Raw genomic sequence first — 19820 nt, forward strand, 5'->3', positions numbered from 1 at the left:
GATACACTCTCCATTTAGACATACCTAATTGTTTAGCTTGTTCACCCATCTATCCGTCCCTATACCCATGTTTGCTTTCATTGACAACTCAGTACTGTATATGCAAAGGGCTTCATATTTGTTGTCTGTACTGCCCATGTAACTCTCTATGTCGGCTGTTCTCTTCTTGAGGTTCTTTTTTGCCAGTCAAAAAAGCATAAAGGACAAATAAGTGAGTGACCTTTTTATAGAAGTAACTTTGAATTGTGCTTTTTTTCCAAGAAAGAAAAAATAGTAGAATACCCAACTGTGATCATTATTTTTACTAGCAAATTATATTGGCCACATCTTACTACTGACCTTAACTCAAAAGAGAAGCAAGACCAGTTCCTGTTGTCATCAAGTCAATTCCGACTCATGGAGACCCTATAGAAGAGGACTGTTCCATTGGGTTTCCAAGACTGAAATCTTTACAGGAGCAGACTGCCACATCTCCTTCCCGTGGAGTGGCTGGTGGGTTCAAACTGCTGACCTTTTCAGTTAGCATCCAAGCTTTTAACCACTAGTTAGAAGAGAGGAAATAATGGCAAGACTTGCTTTAAGGCACTAGTGGTATAGGGATGATGAGAGGAAGTTTAGAATGTAGAACTAAGGAGGTGACAGTTGGTTATCAAAAGCTTCTTTGTGTCATTTTTATTCCAGCTGGTAATTGTAAGCTTTAATATCAGACCCTCAAGCTATTTAAGGTATATAATAGTAAACAGTAGAGAAGAACAAAATTTTCCCTCCTCTTCCTAGTCACCAAAAAAAAAAAAAAAACTCACTGCCGTTGAGTTGGATCTGACTCATAGCGACCCCTCCTTAGGTTTCGGAGGTGGTATCACTACAGAAGTAGATTGCCCAACCTTTCTTCCAAGGAGTGGCTGGTGGGTTTGAACTCCCAGCCTTCTGGTTAGCAGTCAAATGCTTTAGACACTATGCTACCAGAGCTCCTTCTTCCTAGTCAAGTTACATTTAATTAGTATAGAACAGTATGTCTCAAATTGTATAGCAACTTATTAGTGTATTTTGAAATCAATTTGGTGGGTTTATGCCCAAGATTTTAAAAATAAAAAGATAAATATTGCCCTGTGAAACGTGGTCATGTAAGTATACTGGGCCTCAATGTAAAATGTGTTTTTCATGAGTCAAAGTCAAAGATTTGAAAGCCATTGGTAGTAATAAAATCAAAAAACCAAACTTTTTCCCACAGAGCGGCTGTTGGGTTTGAACCACTGACCTTTTGGTTAGCAGCTAAATGCTTCAACCACTACACCCCCAAAGCTGCTTGGATTCCAAAGGCCACAGTTCATTCAGTCATTCAAAAGAGTACCTGCTATGTCACAGGCATTAACATAGGAGTGCAGAGGTTGTAATGGTCCTTGGGTGGCACAACCAAAAGGTTGATGGTTTGAATCTACTCACAGGCACTTTGGAAGGAAAACATAGTGATCTCTTTCTGAAAGGTCACAACCATTGAAAACCTTATGCACAGTTTCTACTCTGACAGTCTTGAGCTCACTGTGAGTCAGAATTCACCTGACAGCAATAGTAGAAGATGAAAATTCCTGTTTTCCTAGTACTTGCAACTAGTATAAGGGAACACAACTATATGAAATAAATAATATATACAGTAAATGAGTAAGATGGATAGAGAGTTGGTGGGTGCTGTTTGATACCTGGTGACCAGGAAGAGCATTACAAAGGAGATTGATTAACCTGTGGCCATATTCAAGGCAAGAATATTACAGGTAGAGGAAACAGCAAGAACAGAAGCCCTGAGGCAGGAGTAAGGTTGACTAATAATTAAGAGTTACAGCAAAGGCCATTGTGGCTGTAGCAGAGTGAGTGAGAAGGTAGATAGGAGAGAAGGTCAGGGATCAGGGGAGGGAGAGCAGATTGTGTAAGGTTTTATTGCCATTGTGAGGACTTTAGTTTTTATTCTGAATGAGATAGGAAGTCATTGGAGAATTTTGAGCAGAAGAGTGACTTGATCTGAAGTTTAACAAAACTCTTCTGAATATTTAAAATAGATTGAATGGGGGAAGGACAAAGGTAGAAGCTAGAAGACTAATTAGGAGGTCATTGCAATAACCTAGGAGCTCTGGTGGCATAGTGTCAAGGCATTTGACCGCTAATCAGAAGGTTGGCTGTTCAAACCCACCAGCCACTTCTAGGAAGGAAGGTTGGGCAGTCTACTTCTGTAGTAATACTGCCTCAGAAACCCAAGGAGGGGTTGCTATTAGTCAGATCCGACTCAATGGCAGTGAGTTTGGGGTTTTTTTGGTGCAGTAATCTAGGCAAGATGCAGTAGTGGCTTGGACCAGGGTGTAAATGGTGAGAAGTGGTCAGTAGTCTAGATTTTGTAGTTCTGGGTCAAAGACACACACAAGTGGTTTTTTTTTTTTTTTGTTTTTTGTTTTTCCATACAGCTTGATAAGGCTCATTGCATCTTAGAAACATCAACCACATACCCTCCAGAATTAAGAACCTGTTGTGTTTTTTAAAATACTTACTGTTAAGATTTTGAGAGCTGACAAGGGACAAGGTTGTAGTCACTTCTTGGCCATAGCCAGCTACCTAGAGGGAGCAAGTAGTTGGACCTGGGGCTTCAGGACTGTAGTCACAAGGGACATCAAGCTCAATTGTTATAACATACTACACAAAAACCTTATTCCACGTCCTACTTTGGCGAATAGTACCTGCGATCTTAAAAGCTTGCAAGCGGCCATCTAGATCCAGCTATGGGTCTCTCCATGTCCAGAGCAACGAAGAATGAAGAAAACCAAAGATGCATGGAAACAATTAGCCCAAGTGACTGGTACACCATGTGATTCTCAGCCTATAAGACTATGAAACCAGAAGAACTAGATGGTCCCCAGCTACCACTGTCAACCACTCGGAGGAATCTATGTAGGAGGTCCTGGATAGAATGGGAGAACAATGTGTAATGAAACTCAAAATCATTTTTTAAAAATTGAGAGTGGGGACCAGGTTTGCTGGTCTGATAGAGCCTGCAGGAACCACTTAGACTATGGCCCCTAGCTGCCTTTCAGCTCTGAAATTGAACCCACTTCTGCGCCTTCCAGCCAAACAAAAGACAGGCACATGAGCTGAACATTTACATTAAGTAGATAACACTCCTTGTAGAGATCAATCATGGAAGAATAGAAGGAAGGGCTGTCTATGCACAAGGAGACAACTTCTGGGGGAGGGGAGTGCATGGGAAGGAAGGACAGGGAAGAGGTAACTAGGGGGAAGAAAAGGGAGGGGAGCTGTTGTATTATGCAGTCAGTGTCATGAGACAGAGTATGTGAGCTGAACTTTTACATTAGCTAGATAAACTTGTAGAGATCAAACATGGAAGAATAGAAGGGCTGTGTATGCACAGGGAGACAACTTGCAGGGGGGTGCAGGAGTGCATGGGAGGGAAGGACAGGGAAGAGGTAAATAAGGGGAGGAAAAGGGAGGGGAGCTGTTGCATTGTGGGAATTTGCAGTCAGTATCATGAGACAGTATGTGAGCTGCTGTATGGAAAGTGAATTTCCTCTATAAACTCACCCAAATCACAGTAAGAAATTTTTTTAAATACTATTAGGATTTTGATTTAAAAATAAGACTAATGAAATGTATGCATATGGGATAAAACATGTTAAAAGGGAATAAAATCCCTTTATGCTACCGGAGCTCCTTCTGAGAACCTTATTTTGTTATTGTGCCATCAAGTAGGCCCCGACTCATAGCGACCCCTCCTTGGGTTTCCGAGGCAGTGTCACTACAGAAGTAGGATTGCCCAACCTTCTTCCGAGGAGTGGCTGGTGGGTTTGAACCGCCGGCCTTTTGGGTAGCAGTCAAGTGCCTTAGGCCTAATAATTAAAGATCTGAGAACCTAGTATCTTTAATTATCAGGTTTCTCAGGAATTTTTCAAGGCAAAACTGTTTCTCTTTGGTATTTCCCTCTACAAGCCTTTCTTCCACTTTACTAAGTCCACCCTCCTGTGTGCTTCATTGATTGAAATCTTGAATGGCAATTGTATGTTTAACTTTATTTAAAAAAAAAAAAAACCTGCGAAACTTTTCTAAAATGGCTCTGTCATTTTGCATTTCCATCAGCAATATGAGATTTGCATTTACTCTTCATCCTCACCAAAAGAACCCACCAAATGTTTAGCACTCAGCTGCTAACCCACCAGCTACTCCATAGGAGAAAGATGGGGCAGTCTTACTGCTGTAAATATTACACCCTTGGAAACCCTACAGGGTTTTTCTTCAAATCTTTTCTTCTAGAAGTTTTCTCTCGTCACTGTGCATATCACTTCCCTTATCTTTCCTTGACCCCCAAGCTTCGAGAAACCAACAGCCCATTGGGGTTACGCCCCTCTTCTCACTCTGGGCCCATCAGTCGTGGGGGTTTCTGTACTGAAACTATACCTGGCATCTGGTTCTTAGTTCAGGGCCCTCTCACCTAAAATTGCCCACTCTGCCCTTAAATAAGACATCTCCATGGACTAATGACAAATCAGCCCATGTTCACACATAACTGTGGTGTCATATATTTGCTATTTTTTAATTTTGGGGGATGCTGTGACTCAGCTATGGCCGTCTGAGGCCTTAACACAGTCAAGCAAATTGTAGCTGGGTGTAAATGAAGTATTAAGACTTGGATAATAACTACTTGGTGCTACTCAGTCCATGCTCAAGGACATAGAACAAAATTTAAGTCAGAGTTTCCCTAAACATGCTTAAATTTCCCACATGCATATACACGCAGATTATTTACCAGTAAAGCTTTCTGACACAAACTCCCCAAACCCCCTTAAAACCCTACACTAAAATTCCATAGGTAATTTTTTTTTCCTTGGCAAATCACAAAAGCAAGAAGACACTACTCAGGAATGAAGAAGGGCTTCCATATAAACGTGTCTACCTCCCTGAAAGCTACATCTAACTGTTTCCTGAAAAAAATAGTATCTAATCAGTTTATAGCTTAATACCAGTATATTACTTTAATTCGTTCATTTACTTTTTAAGAGCCATTTTCCTAGATTGAAAAATAAAAACTTTTACAAATTTACTTACAAAATCCCTGTTAATGTAGCTTAAACTAAAGCAAGGCACTGAAAATGCCTAGATAGGTCCTCTGACTCTAAACACAAAGGTTTGGTCCTGGCCTTCCTATTGACTATTAGTAAATTTATACATGCAAGTATCTGCCTCCCAGTGAGAATACCCTCCAAATCTTAATTTGATTGAAAGAAGTAGGTATCAAGATCACCCAGCGTAGCTCATAATGCCTTGCTCAGCCACACCCTTTCGGGTTAATTTTTAAATATGATGTGAGATGAAGGTCAGGTTTTACTATTTTACATATTGATGTCCTCTATTTTTTAATATGTAAATTTTTATTCTTAGTTGCATAAAGTTTGTTTTCTGTATTCTCCTGATGGCGTGTACTTGTTTCATCGATGTGAAATATTCTTTATCTTAATGTATTACTTGATATGATGTTTCTGTTGCCATTTCTGCTTTTATATAGTCATATAAAATAATTTTTTTTTTTTTAATTCTAGAGGTAAGATTGTTTAGTATATTTATTCTTGGTGGGATTCTTTTCTTTTTCTTCCTTTATTGCACATTTTGGAGGTAGTTCCAAGTTTTATCTCTGATTCAGTCTGCTTTTTCTCTTCAGCTGTAGTTTCCTGAGGTGATTTTCCTGTTTGGTTAGAAAATAGTTCTGAACTTTACTGAATAGTTCTTAATATTTTAAAAGATTATTTCTCACTCTTGCATTTAAAAAAATAATTACTCAGCCTAAGTGTCTCTTACATAATTTTTAACGAGTTTTAATTTCATTTGTAACTAACTTTTATCGTTTTGTTTTTTCCACATGCACCAAAATCAGCCTTTGTTTTTAAATTGGACTCTTCTAACTAAGCTTAAATACTTTGCACAGATTTCCACATTATGGATCTAATAGACAATGTAAGACTCAAGTGCTGTATTTTTTTTGTAAGTGAAACACTTGATATTTAAATACTTAAAATAGGAGAAACATACATCATTATCTATCAGTGATTTATTTCTTATCTACTCAAATGGCCGTTTGTTGAGTTTTGAAAGGTATGATAGGAGTTTGAAAAATAAAATAAATCTTAAATAATGGTCTAGGTCTCAACAGAGCCATAAGTAATACCTTAGAACGATATTTAAAATTATGGTATGATTTACCCATAAATTTTAATAATAACACCTACCATTTGGAAGCTTCTTATTTTAGCTATTCTTGGTAAGTAAATATTAAGCTCAGTTCATTTTAGCTGCTGAGGTATTTGGATGTAGTCAAATAAATAAAGCTTACAAAATATTCTTGTTGTTGTTGTTGTTAATGTGCCGTCAAGTCGGCCCTGACTCATAGCGACCCCTCCTTGGGCTTTCGAGGCAATATCACTACAGAAGTAGATTGCCTAATCTTCCTTCCGAGGAGTGGCTGGTGGGTTTGAACCGCTAGCCTTGTGGTTAGCAGTCAAGTGCCTTAGGCACTATGCTACCAGAGCTCCTACAAAATATTTTAGAGTCTTCTAAAATCATTTAAAATTTTATTTAAAATTTTATTACCTTGGCAAAGCCCCAGCTGCCCGCTCTATTTACGGCTCTAGGCATGTGTATTATGAATTGAGTAAATAAGTTTTGTTCTTGTCCCTTTTTTGTAGATGTGGTGGTACAGTGGGAGCTATTCTGACATGTCCATTGGAAGTTGTAAAAACACGACTGCAGTCATCTTCTGTGACACTTTACATCTCTGAAGTGCAGCTAAACACCATGGCTGGAGCCAGTGTCAACCGAGTAGTCTCTCCCGGACCTCTCCATTGCCTAAAGTGAGAGCACAGTGTTTCTAACTTATCTTTAGTCTGCTTGCCTCCGTGAGTCCCACATGCTTGTTTATATTCTGCCACGTTCAAAAAGGTTCTTTAAAAACTCTGTGACAGGAATGTGAGGGTGATTTGGCCATGATGTCTGTCAACCCATTGATCACCAGGGTTAATTCAGCTGGTCTGGCTGGCTGGATGAGTGTCCCCTTCCTCCCTCACCAACCCATGTGCGTCCCTTCCAAAGCTGCATGCTGGGTTGAAGAGGACGACGACCTTCCCCAAAAGAGGAGGACCATCCTGCAGTCAAGGATATACGAGTAGCTGCACTCCCCTGCTAGAACCTCCAAACTAAAAACTCTGTGATGGAAGTTACTCCAAAATAATAATACTCACTAGAAATGAGAATCCTTAATAGAGAGGAACAATTGGATGGATAGTATAAAATAGAGTATTATCTCCAAATCATGTGTATTTGGAATATCTTTCTGTGTTTATCTTAGGGATTTTTTTCCTAAAGGCTTTATAGATATTTCATTTTGGATTGCTAGTTCATTTATTTTTGAAATTTGGTGATATTAATGATAACTTTTTGAGTGTTTTTTTTTATTTTGTTTTGTTTTTTAATTTTGAAAGCACTCACACAAGTAAGTATATACAGTTAATGGCAGCCTAATTTTTATATAACCTAAAAAACATAACTGAGATTTAAAGCAGAGTTCAACTGATTTTAAAATGCTACACATTGTAGATTTGCCATTTCTTGAGACTTTGGGAAAGATCGGTTTTTAAATTTTACCATATCTCAGTTATGTTACAAATTGAATATGATGTTTAAAAACTACTAAAATCAGGTCTTACATATTTAAACTTAACTGTAACTGAATGCCTGCATATCTGCCTTATCAACTCACTTAGTACTTAATCTATTTGAACTTAGTTGAGTAGTATTTATTTTGTAGTAGCAAGTAAACTCGGGTGTTTGTTCACCTTCACTTTCAAAAGATTTCGTCACTTTTTTCTCTTTTTTTAAGCTTAGTTACCAAGTACATGGATAAGTAGAATAAAATTGCTAACAATTTTATTAAAATGCCAAAGTGATTATAGATAAATACCTCTGTGTAATGAATAGTAAGAAGAGTATTATAGTATCATGATTTTGACATTTATTACCACTTCTCCTCAAAATTCCTCTTTTGACATTTGTGATACACTATATTTTTAATCTGGTTTTTGATGGTTTTATGTTTTCTGCCTTTCCTTAGAGCAACTTTAGGAATCCCTCTGGGCTCTGTTTTAATTTCTCAATTTTTCAGACCCTTTTATTAGGCTGAAACTTTCAGCTGCTGTCAGTATACATTTGACCTGCAAATATGTATTTTCTTGCTTTGACATCTTTCTATTCTCATTCCCCTTGTTGCTTTATTCAAGGATCTGTTTTGTGGCTGCTTATTCATCTTTAAAAAAAAAATCTTTATATAATTTACATACCATAAACTTCATCCATTTAAAATATATAATTCAGTCACTTTTAGCATATTCACAGAGTTGTGTAACCATCACCCCAATCTAAGTTCAGAGCATTCTCATCACCACAAAAGAAATCCATATCCATTAGGCAATCACTTACATTCTCCCCTTTCCCCCTTCTCAGCCATAGAAATCTGTTGCCTTGGGGTTGATTCTATCTGGGAACTGCCCAGTAGAACTGCCCCCATAGGGTTTCCAAGGCTATAAATCTTTATAGAAGCAGACTGCCACATCTTTATCCTGTTTTCTCAGCCATAGACAACTACTAATCTACTTTCTGTCTGTAGATTTGTATATTTTAGATATTTCGTATAAATGGAATCATATAATATGTTGTCTTTTATGATTGGCTTTTTTCACTTAACAGTGTTCTCAAAGTTTATCCATGTTTTAGCAAGTATCTTTATTTCCTAATACTCCTCTATGTAGGTATATACAGTAAAACCTGTGAAAGCCGGAACCCGTATAAGGCAAAAACCTGTCAGAGAAGGAAAACTCACATGTTTTCCACTAATAGAGAGTGGTAGAAAAGTGCTAAGACTGCATCCTGTCAAAAGCAGAAAACTTGGGGACCCAGAAGAAAAAGCCAGTCTTGTTGAGTTCTCGTTCTCACAGGTTTGACTATATCACATTTTGTTTATCCACTTATTATTAGTTGATGGACATTTGGATTGTTTCTACGTTTTGGCTATTAAGAACAATGCTCTTGGATGGATATATGTTTTCTACCTTAGAGTGGAATTGCTAGGTCATATGGTAACTTTATGTTTAACATTTTGAGGAATTGCGAAACTGTCTTCAGAAGTGATTGTATCATTTTTCATACCCACCAGCAGCAATTAAGAGTTCTAGTTTCAGCCCATTCTTGCCAACACTTGTCAATATATCTGTCTTTTTGATTATAGCTATTCTAGTGATTAAAAGCTCTGGTAGCATAGTGCCTAAGGCACTTGACTGCCAACCAGAAGGCTGGCAGTTCAAACCCACCAGCCACTCCTTAGAAAGAAGGTAGGGCAGTCTACTTCCATAGTGATAACCACCTCAGAAACCTAAGGAGGGGTCACTATGAGTAGGGCCCAACTTGACGGCATGTAACAACAACAGCATTCTAATGGTTATGAAGTGTTTTATAACATCTTAATCAGGGACCCCAAGTGGTTCATGAATGAGCTTCAAGAGATCTGTAAATGAAACTATAGGATAAAATTACTTTTTTAGAAATAATTTACCTTTGTTAATTTCTCAAAGGAATTCATGATACAGAAAAGGCTAAGAAACACCAGATCTTCAAAATTTGCTTCACAGTTTGTCATTCTTAACTCTGCTTCTGTCTAATCTAATTACATCAAAAGTGGTTTTATATTACCTGTGTTAGTTATCTGGAATAGTGTTAAAAATGCAACTTAGTGGCCATTGCCATGTATCTATTAAATGAGAATATTTTGAGAGTAGGATTAGGGAAATCTGTATTGTAAACACATAGTCCAGTAATAACTATAGTAAAAATGATAATATTAATATCATATAGTTACTGTGTGCCAGGTACTCAAAGCTTTTTATAAACTAATTTATTCAGTCCTCATAATAATGAGGGCACAATGATTTTCCTTTTCACTGCTAATGAAACTAAGGATGAGAGAAAAGTAACTTTTTTTAGGATTTCACAGCTTGTCAATGAGTAAAATTGGACTTCATACCCAGGCAGTGGGGCCCCAGAGCTCAGGCCCGTTTAATTAACTGTTATTCTCAACTGCCTTTCAAGAGATCAGTCTTAAGCATTAGATGTTAAAAGAACCACAGCTTAGTCTGTTAACTCGTGACTGAAAATGCCTGCTCTTCATCAAACTCTGTTTCTTCTCATTTCTAAAATTTCATTTAATAACTCACGCTCCAAGAGCCTTCCATAACTAAGACTCACCTCTATTCCTTTATATGTGTATCTAGCTTGTCCAGTATGATCTGTTAAATTATTTATTTGAGTATAATTCTTTTTCCACAACTGGACAGCAAATTTTTCAGTGGCAGGGGGCTCACCCTCTTGTTTTCTGCCTACTCATATATATAGAGAATAGCTCTATACAATACAGTAAGTATTCAGTAAAATAAATGTTAACTGAGTGGAGAGAGAAATAAGTAGTAAATCAACCATTTTAGTATTTAAAGGATATTGTTGTTGTTGTTCTTATGTGCCATCGAGTCGGACCCAACTCACAGCGACCCCTCCTTGGGTTTCCGAGGCGATATTTCTATGGAAGTAGATTGCCCAACCTTCCTCCCGAGGAGTGGCTAGTGGGTTTGAACCGCCAGCCTACTGGTTAGCAGTCAAGTGCCTTTGGCACTACACTACCAGAGCTTCTTAAAGGATATTAGATTGATAGATTTTGCCATATCATTTCCTTGGAATGGTTAGATGGAATGGTGTACTACATTGTTCAATATTAAGGAAAGGACCTCAAATACTAGAAGGGAAACATTTCTCATTGAGATTTGACTTTGCTGGGGAAGTAGTAAAATTAAGGAGATTAAAATTGAGAACATCATGATAATAATGAAAATAAATGTAGAAATGTGTATCATGTCTTAATCTTTTAGGAAAGAATCTGAATGGAGTTTTTTTTTTTTTTTTTTTTTTTTTAATCAAAAATAGATCTATTATCACTCTTCAATAGTTTACTCTATCTCAAGAAAAACAGATGTTCATAAATAAAGAAAATTGACCAAATAAATTTATTTGTAATACAGAGTAAACAAAGTACCAGACTTTGAAGGACATTCCTTTCTAAATAACTTCTTTCTCTTTCAGGGTGATCTTGGAAAAAGAAGGGCCTCGTTCTTTGTTTAGAGGATTGGGCCCCAATTTAGTGGGGGTGGCTCCTTCCAGGTAAAAAAAAAATGTTTAAGCAAAAGTATGGCAGTGTTTTTCATGTTCCAGGGTATATTGATTTTACAATTTATAGATAAAATTTTATTTATAGATGTGGGTTTAAATGTTTATGGGAAAAGTAATGTGGTACCATTTGAAATTAGCAATAGTGATGTGAATAAGAAGGATATATTCCATAATGTAAGGGAGAGGTGTAATATTTATATTAAATGATTGATAGTCTTATACTGGAGGAAAAAAAGAAATATGACATATTATGGCTAGAGGTTTAAGAAATGCTGTATTTTATAGATTAGCATCATAAGCAAATCATTTATATAAAATTCCATGGATAGAACTGACAGATGTTAATATTTTTGGTGCTGTGTTCAAAATTGAAAATATTGAAGATAACATTTATCTTTACATCGCACAGAATAGGAAATGTAAAATAGTAATATTTGTGAGATAAATCTGGAAAATCCCTTATAGCTAAGAGCTTTGCACTCACATTTCTTGAAGGGATGCTTATACTCTCCTGATCATCTTAGAAGTTAGAAGTAGTTTTGTGTGTATGCAGGGGGTGGGGTTGAGGTGGGGATGAAAATCAACACAAGTGTAGGCTCATAGACTATTAGATATTTAGAGATAGGTGTTTGGAGTTTTTGTGAATTTAAACTAGCTCTTGCACTTTGGAAAATCTCTCTATAGAAAATAAACATTAATTTAAGCAAATGTATCCATTGGTCCTGCAAACTTAACATGTAGGATATATCTCTAAATTTTTCCATTTCTGAAAGCCATTTTGTTCTGTATACCATCTGAAGTCATTTTTTCCTGGCTCCCCGCATAGCAATTAAACTTCAAAGGATTAAGATGGAAAAGTAGAACCAAGGAGCTCTTAGGAGCAAGAGTCAGTGCTTAACGGGCTTGAAGAAAGGGAAAGGGACAAGAAGCCTAAAAGCATCAGAACTTGTATAGCACTGAGGACAACAAAAGGGCACATAGATGCCTACTGTGCTAAAGGAAGATGAGAGGAAGATAATGAAGAGAAGTCGATGTGGTGAAGAAAAAGCACTGATATAAAAGACAGACGGCAGTAACCATCTTAAAAGGATGGGCAGACTAGCCATGTTAAGATGTAGAAGGACGTCTTATGTCATAGTGAAACATGTTTTGCACAGAACTCAAAAGACAAAAGAACAGAATAAAAAAACTAGCAGTAAGAAAGGGGAAGACCTGCATGTCTAAGATTAAACCTTTTTTTCCTTTCTTTTTTTGGCTTAGAGAACAGGATAAATAGAATGCTTCCAGTATTCATTAAAGAAGGCAAAAAGACCTTAATATATTAATTTGTCATTTTTCCCTAACTGTTTTATCCTAGTATATTGACTTCTTTCATGATAGAAAACTCCAAATTTCATGTTTAGAGTGAAAACTCATATCCAGCTCACTATATCCAAACTCTGTATGCCATGCCTCATTTTTTCTTGTATTTCAAGTTTTTTGGGTTTTTTCCTAATGGTCTCTTTCTTCCTTTTTTAACAAATCATCTAAAATTAAATCCTCATTGTGAAAACCAGAAACAAAAATGTATAGAGTAAAACTTGACATTACACTTTAAACACTTCACCTCACACCCTTTCTACCTTCTCATACCCACTTAGTCTTCTAGCCCATAATTGCCATTACATTAATTCCAACTCTTGGTGACCTGTGTGTGTCAGAGTACGACTGTGCTCCATAGGGTTTTTAGTGGCTGATTTTTCAGAAGTAGCTCTTTAGATCTTTCTTCCAAGTCACCACTGTGTAAGCTTGAACCTTCAACCCTTTGGTCAGTAGTAGCCAAATGAGGTAACCATTTGCACTACCCAGAGACTCCAACTCAAAGTAGATAACTACCTGGTGTATATTTTTCTAGTCATTTTTTGATACTGTATACATAAAAACATCCTAATAACATAAATTGAATCATACAAAATATTTCACCTTGAAGCTTTTTTTGAAAATACATAGGTTTTTTTTTAAATTATGTATTGTCATTAATAAGCATTAATACACATTTAAATTGGATCATTTCCAGATTTTTAGTGTTAAAGACCATGGCTCTCTGAACATAATTGTATCTATATCTATGAATACTTAAGTATATTTCTTTACAATAGTTATCTAATAGAATTTCTGAACAAAAAGATGTATGTACATTTTAAATTAATATTTTTCACTTGCCTTCCAGAAAGGTGTAACATTTTTATTCCCAAATAATGAAGTAGTTGTTCCTTATCCACATCCTTACTAATGCTATTAACCATCTTTTCAATGTTTGCAAATGGATTAGAAATTACTTTTCACTGCTGTAATGTACATTTGCTTCATTTTTGGTACAGTTATGCATCCTTTTATGTAGTTGTTGCCCATTTGTATATGTATTCTTTAAATTGCCTGTATATATTCTTTGTTGGACTATATGAAGAAGAGGCAAAATCAGGATTGGAGGAAGACTCATTAACAACCTGTAATAAGTAGATGACACAACCTTGCTTGCTTGCTGAAAACAGAGGACTTAAAAAGCATTTACTGAAGATCAAACACTACAACCTTCAGTATAGATTACACCTCAACATAAAGAAAACAAAAATTTTCACAACTGGACCAATAAGCAACATCATGATTGATATATTGAGAAATTCTTGGCAACTTTAATCTTTTCTCAACACCCATGGAATCAGCAGTCAGGAGAACAAATAAGGTATTGCATTGGGTAAATCTGCTGCAAAGGACCTCTTTAGAGTGTTAAAAAAGCAAAGATGTCACTTTGAGGACTAAGGTGCACCTAACCCAAGCCATGCTATTTTCAGTTGCCTCATAGGCAATATGAAAGGTAGACGATGAATAAGGACTGAGAAAGAATTGATGCATTTGAATTACAGTGTTGGCAAAGAATTCTGAATATAAATGTAGTAGTTATGTGTCAGCTTGGCTGGGCCATGGTTTTGAGTGGCTGGACAGCTGGATGTAGTTATTCCCCATGATGAGATTGTAAGTTACCCTGATGGAATCTGCTGTGAGCAGCTAGGGAGCTGCCTTTGGGGTGAGGCATGCTTCCAGTATATAAGGAGAAGCTTTGGGAAAGGTCTGGAACTTCTAGGCACATCTGGATCCTGCATTTGGCCAAGTCATCAGTGGCCTACTATGTTGCCTGCCAATCTTAGGACTGTTTCTGGACTAGTGGTCTATCATGCTGCTTGCTAATCTTGGGACTGTGGCATTTTTCCTGTCACTCTTGGGTTCATCAGCCTCCAGAAATCGTGTGAGTCAGAAAACACCACCAGTTCTGGTGGGCCTAGAAAAGGACACAGAGCTGGAGCCCAAGGTCAAGGGCCTTTACTTAGCCCCTAGAGCTGGCACTTTAAACTCGGACTTCTAGCCTTCTAAACTGTAAGAAAATAAATTCTGTTGGTTAAAGCTATCCACTTGTAGTATTTCTATTATAACAGCACTAGACAAATCAATACAACTATGGACTGCCAGGAGAATGAACAAATCCTGTTTTGGAAGAAGTACAGCTAGATGCATCTTAAAAGTGAAGAAGGATGGTAAGACTTTGTCTAATGTACTTTGCCCATGTTATCAGGAGTAACCAGTCCCTGGAGAAGGTCATCATGCTTAGTAGAGAATCACTGAAAAACAGGAAGACCCTCAATGAGATGAATTGACACAGTGGTTACAATGGTGGAATCAAGCATGGCAGTGATTGTAAGGATGATGCAAGACCAGGCAGCATTTGTTCTGTTGTACATTGGGTCACGAGTCAGAACCAACTTGACTGGCACCTAACAACAGCAGTTTTCCTTGCCCATTTTCTCATTAGGATGTTTGTCTTTTTTCTGGTTGATTTCTAGAAATACATTGTTTATTCCTCTTCACAATTTGGCATCATTAAGTGCATCCTCTTTTCTCCCTCATAAAGTAGAATATTCCATTTTTAATTACAATAACTTCCCATTTTTCTTAAGCACATGTTTAAAAACATAATGGTGAGACTCTCGCATTTGTACTTGTTTGTCTACTATGTCCCTTATTTAACATGATCAGGATTGTTGAGGAATACAGACTATTACATACATCAAGCAAATAATTCAGTGCAAGGGAAGGCTAAACAATGAGAAAGGTAGTGGGAATGCAAAAAGTTATAGTCAGTAAATTAAAAGGGAAGTACTTACAAATTTAATTGAATGTTTTAAGTGTTAACATAACGACGTGATGGGCTGATTTTCATTGTTGTTATTGTTTTATCTGTTTAAAGGTACTGTGAAATACTCTGTGCATGGTATAGATTACAGTATACCATAATATCTCAAAATGGTTTAACATAACATTTCCAGAGTGGATCCAACCTTTTCTCTTTTTTTTTCCCCCTGATTTTCCTTCCTTCCTTCCCCCTCTTCCTCTTATCATATATAGAGAAAAGGTAGGGTTTTCTTTGAAAATAACTTCTTGAGGTTTTTTCCTATCAGAATTATTTTTACTTTGATTAGTTGGCTCAGTGCTACCCACCCCCAAAATACTTGTGTGTATATAAAGTTAAGTGCTCATACTACATTTACATAACTCAGTTGTATATAATTTAGCCTAAGCCTTTCACAATGAGCTCTTTCATGTGTTTTCCAGTTATCAGAATCATATGCAAGTATTTTTTCGTTTCAGTCAGTCAATCGCTAAGTAGCTGTGACAGTGTTTTGGTGGAGGGACTGACTCTAAGGATGCTAGGAACTTAACTTTTTAATGTGTCAGTACAAAAAGTACATCAGGGTCTTCGTGGAAAAAATATGGCTAAAACTTAGTTTATGTTTTCTTATTTTGTTACTGTTTGACATTTTATGTCTACTCTTAAATTACAAAGCTCAATGCTTATTGATAAAATTTAAACCTTTATTTTAGAGCAATATACTTTGCTGCTTATTCAAACTGCAAGGAAAAGTTGAATGGTGTATTTGATCCTGATTCTACCCAGGTACACATGATTTCTGCTGCAGTGGCAGGTATGAATGTATGGTATTAAAAAAAAAAAAAACTTTCTGAAATGTAAAGACTTAATATTGAATCATGAATTTACATTGAAACATTAAGATGATTAATGTATTTTTCATTGGTTAGTAGCTGTAAAAATGATTTTTACATTTATTAGTTTAAAAATACATTTGATCGAGTATGTAAAAACCTGTAAAATTGACATTTTTAAAATTAAATGTTTAATTGACAGGATGCAAGTAATGCAGTATTTTGCCTGTGTTGTCCTTGAATACATAGTGATCTCTTTTTAACAATTTAAAAAGCTAACTAAAATTACACTATTAAGTTATGGAGCTATAATTTACTCTTCTCTCCTCGATTTCTGTTAGTGCCGTTTTCCTTTTCGCTGCATGTTTTGGCTTCTGTCTGAAATGTGCCAGCAGTTCTTGGTAAAGTATTTGTTTTGTCCTGAGCTCCAAGTGCTGAAATTTTCTTGAATGGTGTTTAATTGATAAGTCAGTTACCATACTATGTGTATTTTTTTAAAATTATGTTCATAGTCTGAATTTGTGACATCTAGAGATATTCTACATAAATTATATTATATAGCATTTGAAGTTTAGGCACTGGCTATGTGTACATGCCTGCTATAGGAATGTTTCCAGCAACACTTCTACCATAATAATGAGTATGTATGATTTCTATTTAAAACAATTATTCCTAAGTCTCTGATTGTACTTTCTTAAAGATGAACAGTAGGAGATTGGTTTGACACATCTGGTTCTGGAATCATTTGTTGCCATGCATGTTAGACAAAGCCATGAACTTTGGTTCTCAAAAGAATTTCCTCTCCAGTTTTTGAGATTTATTACATATTTAACCATACCTTACATTCTCAAATTATGCTGTGACTTTATAAAGCAAACTATAGCTGCTTTAATCTGTTGTCTCTTTTTTGATCAATAAATTGAGTGTCTATTATGTGCTTAATAATGAGTGCCTTAAACTGTTAACCATTTTCTGTTTAGAAATAAATTGGATCAATTTGAACCACATACTTAACGAACTAAGTGTAAGTTTGAAATACTAATTTCTGAAAGGTTCGTAGCCCTTACTGTATAAATCTAGCATAGACCTTATAAATTGTTTTCAAGGCTTTTTATATTTAATAATTGCTAACTGATTCATTGAAGTTTTAAAAGCTGGAAGGGACAACCTTAAACATTGAAGTAATGAAATATTCTAATTTACCAGTAAGGAGATCTTGGGCCAGTTACATAATTTATGTGAACCTACATTGACTTATACATGAATAGGTTGGTCTACATAATACATATTTTGAGAATGAGTTCTTTAATTTGGTATCATAAGAAATTATCTATTTACAACTAGAATTATTTTTAACATGCTTTTTACAGATGTTGAATATGACTAGAAACAATTTTTTCCCCCATTAATTTTGTGGAGATCTGAAGTAAAAGTTTGATGACCAGTGAAAACTACATAACCACTGTAGTAATAGGTTCTCTAACAGCATATTTCTGAATTACCAGTGCTTGTTGTTTTTTGTTTTTTTTAAACCCAGAAAAATTTGAAGAAATGTTAATGTTTCTATTTTAAAAGAATTGAAATCAAGAAAATAGGTGAGCATTTACTTTAAGCTGAGGATGGTTGTAAATTGAGAGGTTCAAAATATCTTAATTCCCACCAGAACACTTTTTTTCATTAGAATATCTCATCAGAACTTATTATTATTTTTGTATCACATTGCAAGGAATTTTAATAGAATTGTCATTTTGTACTTTTTTCTCAAATGTGTACAAATGCTAACTCATGGTTTATCTAATTTTATCTATATTATTGATACTATTCCCAACTTGAATTCCTTGAGTATTGGTAAATTGATATATTTGTTCAGAGATTACTGTATTATATTATTATTGTGTAATTTGAAAATACTTCTCCATTTGTTTGCAATTACATTTTTCTGAGAGCTTCCTTACACTATTCATGAGCATTAACATTTAGCTTTGCAGTTACTGTACATAACTACATGGTTGAAACTGAATGGTCCCATGCAGACTCATGAAGGTAGCCTTTTGTCCTCTTCATTCTTGAAATAATTTAGACCAGTTTGCTTTGGTGTTTCTTCAGGATCTTTTTTTAGAGGTCTTCTAATACGAATGATTTGGGTTGCAAAGTGCTTAGAGATAGTCAGATATGAAAAATTGTTTTTTAACTAGCTATTTAAAAAAAATGCTAACCTTGTCACTTTAGTATCAAAAATGCACTAAAGTTTGTGACCATTGACAATATTGTCTATAAAATTTTGTCTTACTGCTATAATCACATTATGGCATTTAGTATCCTCTCAATTCAGCTTCATTTTGCATTTTATCTATCATATAAATCCAGATGTTTAATTTAAATACTGAGGCTTTATTATTATTATTAGCAGATAGTTTATTTAAAGTAGGTCTTATTTTCATTTATTGTACTATTTCAAATACTACAGACTTTTTTTTAGCCTCTAAAATAGATCCATAAATTTTTATGCATTAATTTTTTTTTTTTTAATTTTGAGAATGTTTAATGAAATAAATTAATGTTGGCTTCTTTTATACTTTACTTGCCTTTTTCTCCCTACATACGACCTTGTCAGACTAAATATATCTTAGCTGTTGAGGTTATTTTGTTTCACCATATGTGATCTTGTTTAAATAAACTTGCTTGAATATCCTTTTCTATATGCCTAGACAAGGTTGTGTATTCAAACAATAATATTAAGTGTATTCTTTCCTTATAGAAATTACCAACTTTCTAAAGTTTTTATCAGGCATGTGTATATTTTTATATAAAAGAAAGAATTTTGATTTTTATTGTATTATATATTCAGTTATTGCTCAATTTTTAAATTCTAATAATGTAATTGTTGGGATTTTCTACACCTAAGTTTTTGCTTGCTTTTACAACATAACATTTTTAAGGTAGAATTTTCTATTTGACACAAAGTTTATAATCAAAGATTAAGTTTCGCTCATTAAATAGTAGTTTCGTGTTGCATATATGTAAAATATTTTTTAAACAATATTTTATTTTTCCATGCCAGTTCATTCAGCCAGATTAATGGCTGGACAGCTATTTTGTATGTTTGTGTATAAACATTCTTCTGTTTTTTGTTATGTAGAACATGAGAAATTAAATGCAAAATAATTCCGTAAGTTTGGATGTACAGTATTACTGGTATAGCGCAAAAGGTGACAGGTACTTTTGTAGAGACATACTTTATTAAATATAGAAAATTATAAATAGTTTGAATACTTGAAAATTCCGATTTTTTGTTTTGTTTTTGAACAGATTTACTAAGTAGGTTGATTGTTAAAGAATAGAAAATTATGTTTTTAGCTCTTTGATAACAGTAAATAATAATGGTAGGAAAATGGAATATCATATTCCCCTCTAAACCAGATACTTTGTTAGATTCCCCTTTGACAAGGTTAGCATTTTTTCTTTTAAGCAAATTTAGCCTG

At 35.3% G+C, this 19820-nt stretch overlaps 1 protein-coding gene across 1 annotated transcript in view; it reads left to right on the forward strand.

Moving 5' to 3' along the window:
* SLC25A36 (solute carrier family 25 member 36) overlaps positions 1–19820 on the forward strand; it is a 38425-nt gene that overhangs the window by 6574 nt on the left and 12031 nt on the right. Inside the window, exons 2-4 of the mRNA XM_042781871.1 lie at positions 6729–6893; positions 11218–11295; positions 16219–16319. Of these exons, the coding sequence (XP_042637805.1) occupies positions 6729–6893; positions 11218–11295; positions 16219–16319 (344 nt within the window). The remainder of the gene's footprint in view (positions 1–6728; positions 6894–11217; positions 11296–16218; positions 16320–19820) is intronic.

This window comes from Orycteropus afer, unplaced genomic scaffold, assembly GCF_000298275.1.
Source record: "Orycteropus afer afer isolate SDZICR_OR568_19922 unplaced genomic scaffold, OryAfe1.0 scaffold00188, whole genome shotgun sequence".
Classification (NCBI taxonomy): Eukaryota; Metazoa; Chordata; class Mammalia; order Tubulidentata; family Orycteropodidae; genus Orycteropus; species Orycteropus afer.